The following is a 15,344-nucleotide window of genomic DNA, read 5'->3' as shown; positions in this document are numbered from 1 at the left end:
GCAAAGATCTGTAACATCAGCCTTACCTGTTTCTACTGCTTAACATTTTTTATTAAAAGCTGTTGCCCAAAATGAATCTAGATTTTTGTGGGGCTTTATTACTACAGAGTATTTACAGAGTTTTACTTCTAACCACACTTTGACTCTGTAACTGCAGCTAAGGGACAGCCAGCTTCACTCCTGAGTTTTTGATGGGACAACTGGCCTCCTGTTTTTATTGGGTGAGAATTTGTCCTTCACGGATTGGGAAGAACTAAGTAGATGAGATCTGCTTATTCCTGGGTAAGGTTAGTATTTCTTTTTAGCCATAGCAAGATTTGAACTACATAATGTTTATTACCTAAGCAATTTAATGTAAGCTGGTTTAAAAGAGTACTTTTCTGCTCTGGAAGAGCCACTAGTGAAATAAGTGGAACAGTTAGAAAGGAAAAAAAAAAAAAATAGCTTTGGTATTTCCATGGCTGTTCAGCTAAAAACAAGCGTGATGAAAACCCTCCCTGAGGATCAGTGGTAACATATGCCTATCACATGAAATAATGTCTGCTTGCTTATATCAAGTACAAATGAGTTCTCCATAGTCTGAAGTATACAGATAGAATTACATCTGTTTGAATCAAATCTTGCTGATAATAGGCCCTCTGCATCACAAGCCCATGTGTAGTCACAGAGGAGTAATCTTCTAGAAATTTAACTTGGAATCCTGTTTTTCTTGTCTCCTTAACCCATGTGATGCCATACCATTGATGGTTTGGAAAGACAGCAGTGTGAAAGTGAGAAATAAACAACTGGAAAATTGACAGCATTTGTGAGAAAAAAAATAATGCATCAAACTGCACTGGTGTACATATGTCAGCCTGTAGAGTTCAGTTATTAGATACTAATAATCATTAGATTATTAAATTGGAGTAACTTTATGACCGTGGTCTTTTCTGAACATGATCTCTTCTATAATGAAAGATAATTTTACAAAGATAAACCACTGTCACACCACTTGACAATGCATCTAATCCCAGCTATAAAACTGTAGTGGTTTCCGCTGTCAAACTATCCAGTATGTACGTATGGTGTATCACAGTTTATCAGTGCAGTATCAGCTGGTACTTCATTACTTGAGTTAGAGAAGTGAAATGTTAAGAAAACTGCAGACTTTCAAGAAACTTAGGAAGGTACAGTTTTGAGGAAATTTCAATCTTCAGGGAACTCAGACTTCCAGAACTTCTTGTTCCAGGCCTGAAAAAACAGAGTCTGTTAACAAGGTTAAGGGATGAGCAGTCCTTGGACTGGCAAGTTTCATTTGTTGTCAGCTATTGGCCTCCCAGAGAGAAGATGAAATTCTATTTTACTTCCACATTTTAAAAGGCTTTGGGTAGATAAGGGCAAAGCTGGTTTTATAGTGAAAGTCACCATGAAGGTTAATGCTATTCAACTGTTTAATATCAGTCCAGTTAAGAGAAGCTTAAAAAGATTCATAGGTGTAAAAAAAAAACAACACTGAAAGTGCCTACTTAGATAATTTAAAAGGCCACGTTTGCACCTCATGCAATTAAAAATAAATCAAGTCCCTTGAAAAATAATTAATCTTGCTCTACCTCCCCACCACAGCCACTTTCCCATTTCATCTATTTAAATTAAAGGGAGTTCTTTTTTGTTTGTTTTTTTTTTTTTTTTTCCTTTTAACCACAAGTCAGTATGTCCAGGACAAAGAGAAGACTCATTAAAGCCACTGTAATGCAAATGACATGATTGTTACTCAAAAAATACCGTGCTACCAGAATAATTAAATAAGCTAGTGCAAACTCTGAAAGTCCTGTAGAATGATTCTCAAAGCTTTTTTCTTGTACACACGCAAAATTCCGTACTTCTTGTGAGCTTTAGTGTGATGTTGAGCTTCAGTGCCTGATGGACTTGATGATCTTAAGGGTCTTTTCCAACCTAAATGATTCTATGTTTATAAAAGCCTTTTAAATTCAAAAGTTGAAGAGGAAGGAATTCTGCTTTAGGAAGCATTGTAAAAAGATTTAAAGGTACATGGTAAAGTGTTCAGCTATTCAATAAATAGTGAAGTAGAAGTCACACAAGGTAAGTATTAATAACTGCTTTTTAGTCAGATTATTATGGAAAACAAATTTCACAAGCTTAGTGTCAATGATGAATTGCATGTCTAAAGAACAGATTACATTCTGTTAGTATCTTTCTACAACTTTTGCCTTACCCTTTCTTCAGTGAAACTCTTTTTTGTTGGGATAGGAAGAGCCTTGGGATTGTTGCTCTTTAGGTTTATTTTTTAAGAAAAAACACTAGTTTAAAGATTCTAAAGGTAAGCTGGTCTTCAAGATACACACCAATGGCAGAAAATTAGAGTACTGCACACCTTTACAGTGACTACAACATACCTTTACAGTGACTACTGTCCATGGCAAAGTGTCTCCTTACAAATATGTTACTACGTGAAAATTTGGGGTTTTCACTTGTGCAAATGATGTTTCAAGTCCTTGTGGTTAGGTGAAAAGCCTCAAAATGTGATCGCTTCTAAATGATTTAGAAAATAAGACATTTAAAGAACCCTGCTGTAATTCTAATAGTCTCAGGAATTTTAAGAACATTGCATTTTGGCAATGTGATACGACTTTTCAATGTTTAGGGACAGCTGTATTTGTTGTGCTGGAAAAGCAAAAATAGTAGCAAAACCAACAAAAAAAAACCAGCACCCCACTGCAAGCAAGCATGGGCACAAAACAAAACCAGGTTTCATTCACTAATTTGAACAACTAAAAGACCCTTTTTAAAATCAGTGAGCCAAATTTGACTTTCCTGTGCTGACAGCTCTTCATTTCAGTATCATTACTCAAAATCTATCCTGCTCTGGGGGAAGGAGGGGTTCTTTTACCTTTCTTCAAATCAGGACACCTCTGTTAACACTGCTTTGCTGCACAGAAGTTGAGGTTGTCCCCTCCTCGTTTGAAAGGACCTGCAGGAGGACACGAGAAGGCCAATTGTAACTCAGACCTGTGCCAAGGCTGCACTGGCAGCCTGCAGCAGCCTCACCCCAGTGGCACATCACACCACGTTAGGAAAGTGGTACACGTATCGAAAAACTTGCCTTGTTACTCCCTAGGCATGCTCCTCCCTTCCTGTATTGCTGAGTTTTCACACAGTGTACAAGGAAAGGTGGTTCCTTTAACTGCTGTTAACAACAAAAGGGTGATTTATCCTCCCCATAAGTACCAGTTGGTGCATTCAACTTGCAGAATCTTTGCAGTACTCTATGTTGCACACTTGTGGCAAACTTGTATCTAATAAAAGCTACTTATTGTTACCTATTTTCCCTCACTTTAAATATGCAGATTAAGGACATTCACTCTAGTTAATGTTAACTAATGTAGTTAAAAGTTGATAAAGAAGTCGTCTCTTATGCTGTGCATTTACTCCCTTTAGAAAGGTCAGTTCTACTAGTACAGCCTGACAGAAATACAAACATGAGATACTGTAACATTAGACTGCACATGCTCTGTGAGGGTTTTTTTAATTTATATTTCTTCCTTCCCAACACCTAAAAAATACTTAGAAATAAAGCAGAAAATGCACTTCAGTGTTCACTTAAAACAATTTCTCCATATACTTTTCATGCACTTTTTCATCATAATTTTCTACCAAATCTTTGAATAAATGACCACAAGAGATGATGATCTCTTCTTTGACCAAATGATACAAAGCTATCCAGTCTATCAGGCTGAATCAAACATTATCCATCCACTTTATCATTCTTCAGCTTATTACTCTCCGCTAATACAGCTGGTTCTTTCTTGTTTAGTATTATAGAAGTAGTAGGAATTTCAACAGCAGCACTGTCCTGTTCGCCTGTTTTACTGGACACAGAAGAAGACAGCTGAGCAGGTGTCACAAGAAAAAGTGGAGTTCGCTTCAGCTTTACTACACGGTTGCTTACGGGTTTCCTAGACACTGCGATCTTGAAAGTCATTTGACATGGTGTCCCATTGTCAGCACTCTGCCTTCCACAGGGAGCCTGGGAATTACTGGGCACCAATGTGTGTGTTGTGGATACAGTTTCAGAAGCTACTTTGTGCGGTGTCAGACTTTCACTATTGGGTCGTTTAAGAGTCACTGCAGAACGTGAAGCATTGCAAGCAGCTACCTTTAATGCAGCTGAATTCTTGACTGTGATACGGGTACTTGTTGAGGGACCTGAGAATCTAATTGGCTTGGGACCCGCTTTACATGGTAAATAGTCTTCCTCTTCAGTGAAGTCAATTAATCGTCTGTAAAACAAAGAACTTTAATTAAAGAAACAAGCTATGTACATAAATTATTCTTTTTATAACATTATTACAAAACAGACAATCTGCTACAGCCATCCACAACTCTGAAGTTCTTTTCATTTTTGAGTGTTACAGTATCATTTATGGTTCTTAACTGTTCATCACTGCAGTCAGGCTTGCTTTTACATGAGTAGTACCAGCAATCTTTTCTACCTGTGTAAGTAATATTACTCATTAAATATGGTAAGAGATACAGTGCACAAACTGCTAAGTGAAAATCAACAAGAAAGAAGGCTGGTGGAGTTGTAGAAATAAAATATTAAAATGCTACAGATTAGATTCAAAATCTAAATACTGGTCTGATATGTTTTAAGTTTTCAGTTAAATTTCTTTTTTAGTAGTCCATTTAACTAACACTCCTCTCTACTTTTTAAAATTATTCCTTACCACATGTTTTAAAGTCCAAAGAAGTAGAACAGAAGAGTTTCAGCAATCTAAAGACGGTAATTTGTTTCTAGCAATTTCAGTTCTGCAATTAAGCTCTCTGATTATAATGCATTTTTTAAAAACGTAAATAGAAAAACCATCAAAAACTCAACATTCATAGCTATTCAAAGAACCCAAAATTATAAAATTGTGCTGTGTTTATGCTTTATTTTAAGCCACCTATGCAAATCAGCATACCTTTTATGAACTGGAGGCATATGATGCAAACTGCCTTTCAAAGGGCGTTCTTCAAGAGTCCAACATTCAATCAGCTCCTGAGGCACTCTCCAGTAGCTGACACCTGTGTTTCAAAGGGACATTGTATTGATGAGCTGAGAGAACACAGTCAATATTATGCATGTATACACCTGACTAAATGAATGCATGTATTTTATCAAGTAGAATTTCAGCTTTGAAACTATGCTGACACAAACATTGCTTACAGCCAACGCGCTTCTAGGCCTCCCACCAGAGTGCCCAATGCTAGCGGGCTATCACCCCTTGCATGCGGTGGCTCTCACTACACCTATTGATTCTTGTCAACTCATGTCATCATCTTGGAACATTCCTTAAAACTTTTTTTTTTTTTCAAATGGCCACTACTATGGGATATTTTACAACATGTTAGTGAATGAGTGAAAAAGTATGCAGAGTGTTTATTATAGTTAACTGGCAAATATTTTTCTTATTTTTCTGTAAAGAAGTAGTACTACTGAAATAAAATTAAAAAAAAAAATTAATACTCTACCTCTCCCTTCCCAGGCATCGAAAGCATCCATCATCTTTTTCAACTCAGCTACTGAGTAATAACTCCAGATGTATTGGACGTTATTTCCAGCTTCTCTAGAAATATTGTTTTAAAGGTAACAGTTATGTGGTAAATCTAGCTAAGTCTTTAAAAATGTAACACTGATGAAATGTATAATTCTTTTTACCAAATTCTGACTATAAGCACTTAATAGTAAATGTTTGGTAAAGTAGAAAGGAAAATGTTATTTAAATTTCATTTTCATTTGTATAAGAGGTTCTAAATAGCCATCCTCCTATGATCTGCATGCCTGTGAACACCTATTGCTAAAAATGGGTATTCATGAAAGAATAGATGTTCATAAAAGAATAATTACACAATTAATGGTGTAAAATCTATTTTCTAAATCTCATTTATTTAAAGGGAGAACACAGTAGGAGGACAGATACCTGATACTATGTGTCCAAATACTCTTGGAATAAATATTAATGTTCCCAGCCTAAATTTAGGAAAATAAGCACGTTAATTATAAAGATGATGAAACATCAAAAGCTGTGTCTTAATCATGTTTCAAAAGGTACACAGTGAAGTACACTTCTGACACTGTACTGCAGGACCAAGAGAAAGACAAATTGCTTCCAGACACTCAGAAGTACAGGTCTACCAATAACTAACAATTACTGTCATAAAAATACATTAATAGCGTAGTAGAGATGTATGTGTCCTTTAAAGAATTAAACCCATTTCCTTTCATCTCCAGTTCTTTTCAGTGTTAAATATTTCTTTCAAATGTCTTAGAAGACTGCAAAATACAATTGCATCAATCACAACCATCTTCGTGATTATTTCTAGAACTCTTTTTGGATGGGGATTCATTCACTGTACTTAGTGTAAATACCATCCTAAATCAGAAAATAATTTTAAATGGTTGAGACATTTTAAAAATAGCAAGTAAAACATAAGAACTTACAGCAACTGTGTGCTAGCCACCTTTTGTACAGTCTCTCAAATTCTTGTACTCCTTGCTTAGTTTTTATCTTTTTTGTTTGTTTGTTTAATGTGAGCATTGTAATAGCCAGCTGTTTTCGAAGCTGGAAAGAATCTGATTCCTTCCACAGATTTATAGAACAATAATGCAACATATAATATTTAGGTATTATTATAATATGTGAGCATTCATTCTGACTTCATAGTGCTTTCATGTGTTTGACAGTCATCGTACCTTTTGTAAATGCTTTTACTATGAATTTTCGTTCCTAGCTCCTTATTAATTGCATCAGTCCCATCAGCTCTTGTGGCATACACACCGATAATTTTACTTTCGCAGCTTGCTCCAGAAGTGTTGAGATAGTGCAGGACCCAAACTGTAGGCTTGGTACAAACTAAATCATAAGAATCGCAGAAATCTAACAAAGCCTGGAAAAAACATAGAACACAAAATACTAAAATATTAATAAGAATACAGTCTTTTTAGTTGAATAAGCTTTCATATTTAAGTTTTCTTAACAGTACTGCTGAGGTCTTAAGTAAATCCAGGATGCAGTTTATCTAGAACAATGTGTGCAGTGTTTCTTAGCAGATGTTACCAGAGAATACTGTAAAACTAGGAGAAATTCACAGAAAAGCAACAGAAATACTTAAAGGCATGGCAAATCCCTAGTATGAAGAGAAACTGAAAGGCCTGGAAACGCTTTATGCTCTTCAAAAGGAAATGAATAAGGGAGAATGTGAAATATACAGAACAATAGATTACTAAGAGAACATAGATGACTGTCAGGACTAACACAGCCATACATGGTAATATGAGTTAATTTCCAAGTTAATTAGAATTAGCTTTTAAGTTACAATACTCTAAAACAGACAAATCTTTGGATTTTAAATAATATATTAATTTTATTTCTCCTTTCTTGTTCTAAAAAAATGGCAAAGTACATTTTATCTTTCAAGTTTTAGGATGAATTTGTAAAACTGAAAAAAAGCCAAACATCTTGAAGGGATCAAATCTAATTGCAAGTAAAATATGAAGCCAAATAGGGAACTGAACAATGTCATTCCTACTGTGCAAGTTTTACAGCAGACTTGCATGTAAAACAGAGTCAAATTTAAACTGTTGCTGTATTGCAATGATGAGAAAAGGTGATTACTATGACTGCATTATCAACTCTAGCATTTTTTATACCTAAAACTCTGAATTTACTGGTGATTTAATGTGATGATTAAAAAATGCTAACTTGCATATGCTGTAGTTTTAATATCTGATGCTAATGAATGGTGTGGATTACAGAGTACATCTTTAAAAATGTAAGAAATGTCAAGACCTTTTTAAGCTCTATATTTGACCTTAAAGAATACGTCTCCATTTCATTGGCCAAATGGTCAGACAGACTGTATGGATAAGGGATGCCAAAATAATCTGCTTCCTCCTGCAGCGCAATTCGAATTTGTTCATCTTCAGGAATCCTAACTTCTCCATGAAGATAATCCAAAAGATATTTAAACAGGCTTCCATCTCGATCAATTAGACATGCTCCTGAAAACAAATAAAATTATTTAAAATGCTGCTTCCAGCAAATGAAGACAGACTTGTCACATTCTACCAAATCATCAAGTAAGGCCTTTACATAAAACTTCTGTACTAGTTTTACTTACTGAGGGGTATGTATACTTTCTCTATTCTTTTAAAACTACTATTCTGTTTCCCTGGAATATTTATTATTTGAAGATAAAATTCTTAGTGCACAAAGCATTTCTTTGGGATTTCAGTGAAATCACTAACCTGCATAGGACCATGCCAACATACAACCTCAACTGTACTGCCCTCCACTTAAAAATGCTAAAATATAATTCTAGATGCATTTCTAATTCTAACTGCAGATACATCTTTTCTCGCTATTGCAGAATTTTTTCAATCTTGGATCTAGGCAATTTAAAAGAGTTAATGGTAACGTCAGCTCCAGTACACATCTAGTCTAACCTTCCCTGAATATTGCTCAAGTTTTACAGTATTTTTTTGTTTCTTTTTCTCTCCTTTGCCCACTGGGCTCAAGGACCACTATGGATACTGACGAAACTATACACAGCTGTATACAATAAGCTGTTCACTGCAACTGAAAGATGGTAGCAAAGCCCTGCCCATAAAAATGTTAAACATTTCAGATATTTTAAAGTCAAAAGCGTACAACAAGGAATTACTATTCTCCATCCATCATATCTTTAAACTGGACATACTTTGGCAGGATTTCCAAGTCACAAACAAGTGTGAAATTTGACCCATGAATAGTTTTATTCAAGTTTTCATATCAAGCCATAGTGGTGAAAAATGCAATCTTTACTGGGTAATGAAGTATTTGGAAACAAAGATTAGACCCAAATCTCCTTATGTAATGAACAGAGAGAGTGAGATTCCTCCGGAGAATATCGGGGTTCATAAACAGGATCCAAGTTAAATACCATATACTCTGCCAACTTTTTTTTGCCAACAATTTTATCTATTTTCTTATTTATACTGAAAAAGTACATTCCAAAGCCACAGTTTGGACTGGGACAAGGCAGGGATAAGCACTGTACAAAAATGTATGTTTGCGAACATGAGTAGTCTTGTGGAATTCAGATTAATTGCTTGTAAGTATAAAATCATGCATACAAATTGTTTTATGTCCTGGAATTAAAGAAGTCAACTGATGCTCAGCAGATTGGGAAAAGAGATATATTAAAAAGTGCATAAATGTATATAAAAGCGTGGTTTTGCCACAGAACTCCCTGATCAGAATGTCATATTTACAGCTTGAACATATCTACCTGATTCATCCACTTTCAGAGGAAAGCGTCCACTAAACATAGAAGCTAGCATTGAATCCTTAAAGCGGCATAAAGACTCGCGCCTGGCTGTGTATAAACATCCTCGCACATTGAGTCGTAGTATACCCTGGACATCTTCAGTCTTGCCCTCTTCCATTGCATTTGCAATTACGAGCTATTCAAACCTGTAACAGATACAAACAAAAGTAAATCTAATTCCAGTTAAGACAACATATTTTATACAAGATCTAAGCATTAGCTCAGCTCTTATGTGTTTGTTACACGATACTGTAAATCAGCTTTGAAAACAGCTCTGGAGACATACTAATGCAAATAGCCAAATATTCTACACCTTTACTACGAAAAACTATGGTATTTTACTTTGCTAGGAAAAACAGAGGTTACTCTTTTGAGACAAATGGGTAAGCAGAATTACGTGGTCAGTATGTGTGAGCACAGCACTGGAGGGACCTCTAGGATATCTTGCTTTAAGTATAGCTCAATGCACTAAAAATGCAGTAATTTTGTACTAACAACTTGGCTGCTTTAAAATGTGATTTTTAATTAGAGTTGCTTTAACTAGTTGTTGAAGCTGTCACGTCATTAATGCCACACTTGTGCCTGCCTTAAGCTCCCTGCAGCGGGGGGGGGGGCCTGCCTAGCCAGAAAAAAATTGGCTCAAGAACAAAATCTTCAAAACGTTTGTGTTTGTTTTTTTGTTTGGGTTTTTTGTTTTTTTTTTTTTTTTTAGAGCACGTCCTTTGAGTAGTACTAACTCCCACTACGCGCCTTTTGCCCGAGCACCTGCTATTGTTGCACCAAAATTAACTGATGAACTCGCAGCAGCTCGCTGGGGGGGCAGCCGCCCCCACAGCAGGCAGGGGCGCTTCTTCCCTTTCGTGGGGCGCTGCTCCGCCAGAAGTGGGGAAGCCCACCCCGCCCCTCCGGCAGCCACCCGGGGAAAGGGGCTCAGCTCCCTGCCCGGGGCCGCCCGTGGGCAAGGGGGTCTCGCCGCGGGGCGGGAGCAGCCGCCATCCCGCGTTACCTGCGCCGTCGCCTCCCGCGGCAAGGCCGCCTCGCTGGGGTTGGAGCTCGAGCTGGCTGGGCCGCCTGAAGGGCTGCCTCGGCTCCGCAAAATGGCGGCCGGGCGGCAGGAAGGGCCGGGCCGGAGCCGAGCGAGGAGAGGAGAGGGGCAGCCCGTGTGCCTGTGCGGCACGGGCTGCCCGCGGCGCCATCCCCCTTCCCGGGGGGCACCGCCAGGCTTCCCTACCCGCGGGTATGGCGGGTCAGCCGGGTGTAGGGACCCCCACGGCTCTGCTGCCTCCCCCACTTTGCCCGGAGGGGGTCCCTCAGGCACGGCTTTGCTGTCTGCATCCTCTGGAGTGAGGCTGACCCATGTAAACTCGGCTACTCTGTAAGGCATAAACCTTTCCTGATAAATTTATTTATTTATTTACAAGTCAGTGTTTACTCAAACTGGGTTTTGATTCAATTTCTTTTTTTTTTTTCTGTAGGTTCAAGAATATCTAAGCTAGAGTTATTCTTATAACCTGCAATGCTCCCATTTTACTTCACGGTGGTCTGGGGGCCGTTCTGGTCAGCCCAGGCTGGGGCCCTGGCTTGGGCCCAAGGTCGGAGCCTGAGCAATGGGCACTGGTATTTCTTGTGGCTGTGTGTCCTGAGTGGCAGCACTGCCACAGGTGATTTCACAAGGGTGATGTGATGCTGGTAGGTGCTCTGAGTCCGGAGATGGACGGGTCGGCTTTGGTTAAAATAGGGGGCAAAGGCATTAAAAGTTAGCCTCAGGTCAGCCAGTGTTTTCTGGCAGACTTTGAGATGACTGCTTGTGCCTTTGAGCTGACCAACTCGCGAGCTTGTGTGCCAGCAGCAGTCTGAGTAGTTTTATTTAATATATATGAATGCAGTCATCACAGCTTTTATTTTGCTTTTGTGTTGCTTGCCTGTGAAATGCAGAGTTTTTTGTGCTTCAGACTTGTATGCATATTTTAGGGCGAACTATTAATGCACTCCCTTCCAACTGAAGTATTATATTCTGTTCTAAAATAGCAGGGATGAATGCAGGCAAGGGTGCTTCGCCCTCATACAGCTATTTCACAAAGACTTGCAGAAACAGTGTCATATTAAAAGAAATTGCTTATATCTGACATATAGTCGCTTGCTCACCAAAATGCATGCATAAACAATGGAAAGGTGAAAAAATTAGATTCTCATTGTGCTCATGTATCAGCCTCATTATGAACAATTTCCCTATGCGTGAAAAGTAGTTCTAAGATGCAGCCATATTTTCTAAAAAAAAAAAAAAAAAAAAAAAAAAAAAGTTTCTCTGTCTAGTTCCCACTTAAATTTGTAAGCAAATAAAAAAGAGGGGGGTTTTGTTTGGTTTTTTTTTTGTTTTTTGGGTTTTTTTGCTATAGCATTCAGTAAGAACCTATCCCTAAGGGTACTCTAGGTTTCTTCAAACTTTCTGGAAGGTATGAGATGATTATATGTTTAGAAAATATAGTAAGAGATAAATAGATCCCAAATGTTAACAATATATTTTAATTGCAATCTGAAGTACAGTAGAAATCCAGTTGTTTAACTCTACACTGCACATATCAGAATTGGGCCCACATTGTATTTAATTTGCTAAGGTAAATAAACTATTTACCTTAGCATTATTTACAATTCCTGTTGATTTTCATCTTGTACCATCCTGGTTTTTTACTCACCATGTCCCCTTGAAGGTGTTTTGTTACTGTATTTAAAACTTCAACTGTAAGGTCAGTTGCTAAAGGGTCAAATCAAAGGGCACATAACAAACAATCACAGAGCAGCCACAGTTCCAACTGTGTAGTTCACCGTATTCTGGTCTGTTACTACATTTTGATTTTGAGAATACCCAAATATTCATAGGCTGACATATTTTCAGTTACTATTTAGGATCACAGAGTTGTAATTCAGGCTTCAGTAAAGTGCAGGACGCTAAAGGAGAGAGCCATCCAAATCGTGTTGCATCTGGCCCTAGTAAGGAGATAATCAATTCTGATTGAAATTGTGTAACTGAGTGATCACTTACTGCTTAGAACTTGCTTCTTTTTATCTTAATGTAGATTTGCATTAGAATGGCAGTTAAAGCTACAGTAAGTACTTCATGTTTCATTTTCTTTAGCAATTAAGCATGCTACAGTTGGATCAAAGAGAGGAAATGGCATGTCCAGCACCATGGCTCTCGTGTGCTCTCTGAACAGTCCTCTAAGAATGTACCCAGAAGCCAGGTCTTTAGTGCTTAATATCTAATTAATTAAATAAGTACACAAGTTACAACATGCCACTGAATGCAATTCAGACTGATAATTCATGGATGTTGGGTTTTCTATAAAATAAGTGAAAATAAGTATAATAGATTATTTTTATGGAATAATGGTGTCTGGTTTAACTGTATCTTTACTAAAGATATAATGTGTGATGTCCTTTACTCACTGGGAATAGTTCATACATAGCAATTGCAACTTAAACGTGGTTGCTGTTGTCAAATGTTACAATATACTTTAAGTTACAAATTCCCGTCTTTCTCACTCTAAAACATTCACTTAATGAAGCTGCAGGTTTCCATGCTTGTTTTCTCCTTTAATCTTGCTTGGCTTTGCCTCAAAAGTCTTAACAATGTTTCTTCGTGTATTTCTGCATTGGGAAACCAGAACAATATACATGGTTTCAGTCAAAATATGTATATGCACACAAACAATGCAATAAGTAAGTTTTGGACCTCAGATTTCACCATGTGAAATATCATTACTATTTGAGATTAGTACAGCAGGTGCTTGGTATAGAAGCATGTAGCATAACCAGCTTGCATGAGCAAACTGCCTTTCGAGCCGCGTGTTCTTGGGAAATGAGTACTGGCACTTTTTTTTTCACTCATTTTGTTTTTCACTCATTTCCAAAGGCTTATGCACTCATCCTCCATATATTTCTGTTTCAGTTCTCTAATTTCAGTCAAATTTGACAGAGGGGAAGAGGCATTAAGAAATGAATTCTCACCAAGCTTGTGCAAGAAAGGGTGTGATTAGAGGAAAATGTGTTCTTAATACTATAATTTCAGGAAAAACTACAGCATAAGCTCAAGTCTTGTTGGACATCATAGAATCCACAGATGGAGAAGCTGTTATACATCATTTGCCCACCAGAAGTGCTTTGGTCATAGCTCACACTTTACTAGACCCGACAGGATTAATTCCTCAACCAAGATTTTTCTCAGAGATGGATTTGCAGGTGTCTAGTAAGACACAAATTCAATAGAACACATAGTTAGGGCTGTTACAACAGGTCTGTCCTCGTTTGTCTTTCCCTCACTCCCTCTCATTTCTATTCAGTTTAATGACTAATCATAGGATCCCAAATGACCAAAACCCAGAATTCTGCTCTTAATATATATTTAAGATATACAGGCTGTGAAACTTGGCAGTGCTTTAAGCTCTTCCCCACTTGGAGCAACTGGCAATTAACTGGAGATTTTTACATGTGAAATGTTACAGTGGGGGAATTCCTCAGCAGAGTGTAAAGGAAAGTATGACCACAGGTGGAAACACATTACTTCCCATTTTGTTTTGAATTTATTGCCCGCAGTAGTGACATTAACATTAAATGGAAGCAAATTTGTGATTGCACCTTCAAGACTTGGGACTGTTGTAAAACTGGAGGAAATGAAAACTCATGATTGGATCTGGAGGAAAACACTGCCTTCTGGAAAGGAAAAGGAGGTAAGTTTTATTTGATTGGTTTTCTATTTTTAAAGTTACATAAGGTTATTTGTTTTTTTATTTGGCCAGAGTTTTAAAGTGGCTACAGTCACTTCCAAGTTGCCTTGTGAGGGGAAATGTACCAAAGGTATATGAGCTGTGCTGGATCAACTCTATTTTAAGGGGATTGCATAGAAGCAAAGGGTTTTGCAGCTTCAGGGCCACATTGAGATATTGTGCCATATATCATACACAATTTCAGAGAAAGTAGAAAAGAGACTCTCCAGATGCTGTTTGCAGCAGATTATGAAAATAAGTTCATAAAGATACATTGTCAGATAATGCCGATGATACTTATTGTGTGATTCCTTTGATTTACTTTATAGCATATTGTAATGTTAGCTCCCAGAAAGGTAAGATTCTCATGACAATTACTACCTTATGGAACCCAAGGCTGGTTTTTACTTCAACCTTCCACATCTCTGTAAATTTTCAAATGAATTAAAACACTAACTCTCTTTAAGATTTTATCAAAACTTTGCTATAAATTGATTTAAACTGATAAAATATAGCTTATATATATATATAAAGTATAAATAAATTTATTTAAACTGATAAACTGATTCCTGGATCAAATTTCAGAACTAATGTCCACCTGAACTAATGGTAGAACTGGGCATATGTAGTCAGTGAAAGAGAATGTATGTGAAGGGAGTGTTTAAGAGCAAGGGATTTTGTGCTCAGAACAGATTTTGGGGAAAAGCATTTTATTAGACTAAATTACTTCCTTGCAATTCTCAGTCCTAATATTACCTAAACCAAACTAAAAGTGGGCTTGCTCAAATTCTGACATTGGAGACTCCTACCCTTACAAGTCAGTAAGTAAGCAGGGAGCATGCATACTTGTTATAATCTATTGTTTTTTAAATATATAGGTTTTGTTTCCATAACTGTCTTGATGACTTTCTATTAATTGTTTATTATTTCATCTATTAGTAGTAGCTAAATATCGGCCAAAAAGAAGTTTAACTTTCCACTGAGAAGGAATTACATGGATTTCTCCTTTTAACCTAATGGAACTCTTTGAACAGAAAGCCAAATACCTCAAACTCTTCCTAAAACTCTTTCACAACTGGGTGTGATATCTGCAGTTCTCTGATCCCTTCCTCACAGTGTACTAGGACTGATGCTAAGTGCTTATAAAATTAATATTTATTTTTTAATTTTAGCATTATTAATTGTTGGTATTTAAAATGGCTTTGCAAAGACATATAGTTGAAAAGTTACACACAT

At 37.2% G+C, this 15,344-nt stretch overlaps 1 protein-coding gene across 1 annotated transcript; it reads right to left on the bottom strand.

The window, feature by feature from the left end:
- Nucleotides 1-3,537: 3,537 nt before the first annotated feature.
- Nucleotides 3,538-9,466, bottom strand: KCTD18 (potassium channel tetramerization domain containing 18; the record flags this gene model as incomplete). The annotated part of the gene is made up of 6 exons (XM_082483501.1): nucleotides 3,538-4,277; nucleotides 4,962-5,064; nucleotides 5,512-5,606; nucleotides 6,734-6,927; nucleotides 7,830-8,041; nucleotides 9,310-9,466. The coding sequence occupies 6 exons, from the start codon at nucleotides 9,464-9,466 to the stop codon at nucleotides 3,743-3,745; spliced, it is 1,296 nt and encodes a 431-aa protein (XP_082339627.1). The 3' UTR covers nucleotides 3,538-3,742.
- Nucleotides 9,467-15,344: the final 5,878 nt, after the last annotated feature.

The sequence above is a fragment of the Vanellus vanellus genome (assembly GCF_965231255.1).
Source record: "Vanellus vanellus genome assembly, chromosome: 5".
In the NCBI taxonomy this organism is placed as follows: Eukaryota; Metazoa; Chordata; class Aves; order Charadriiformes; family Charadriidae; genus Vanellus; species Vanellus vanellus.
Note: the sequence above shows the minus strand (reverse complement) of the source record. Positions and strands in the feature narration are given on the sequence as shown.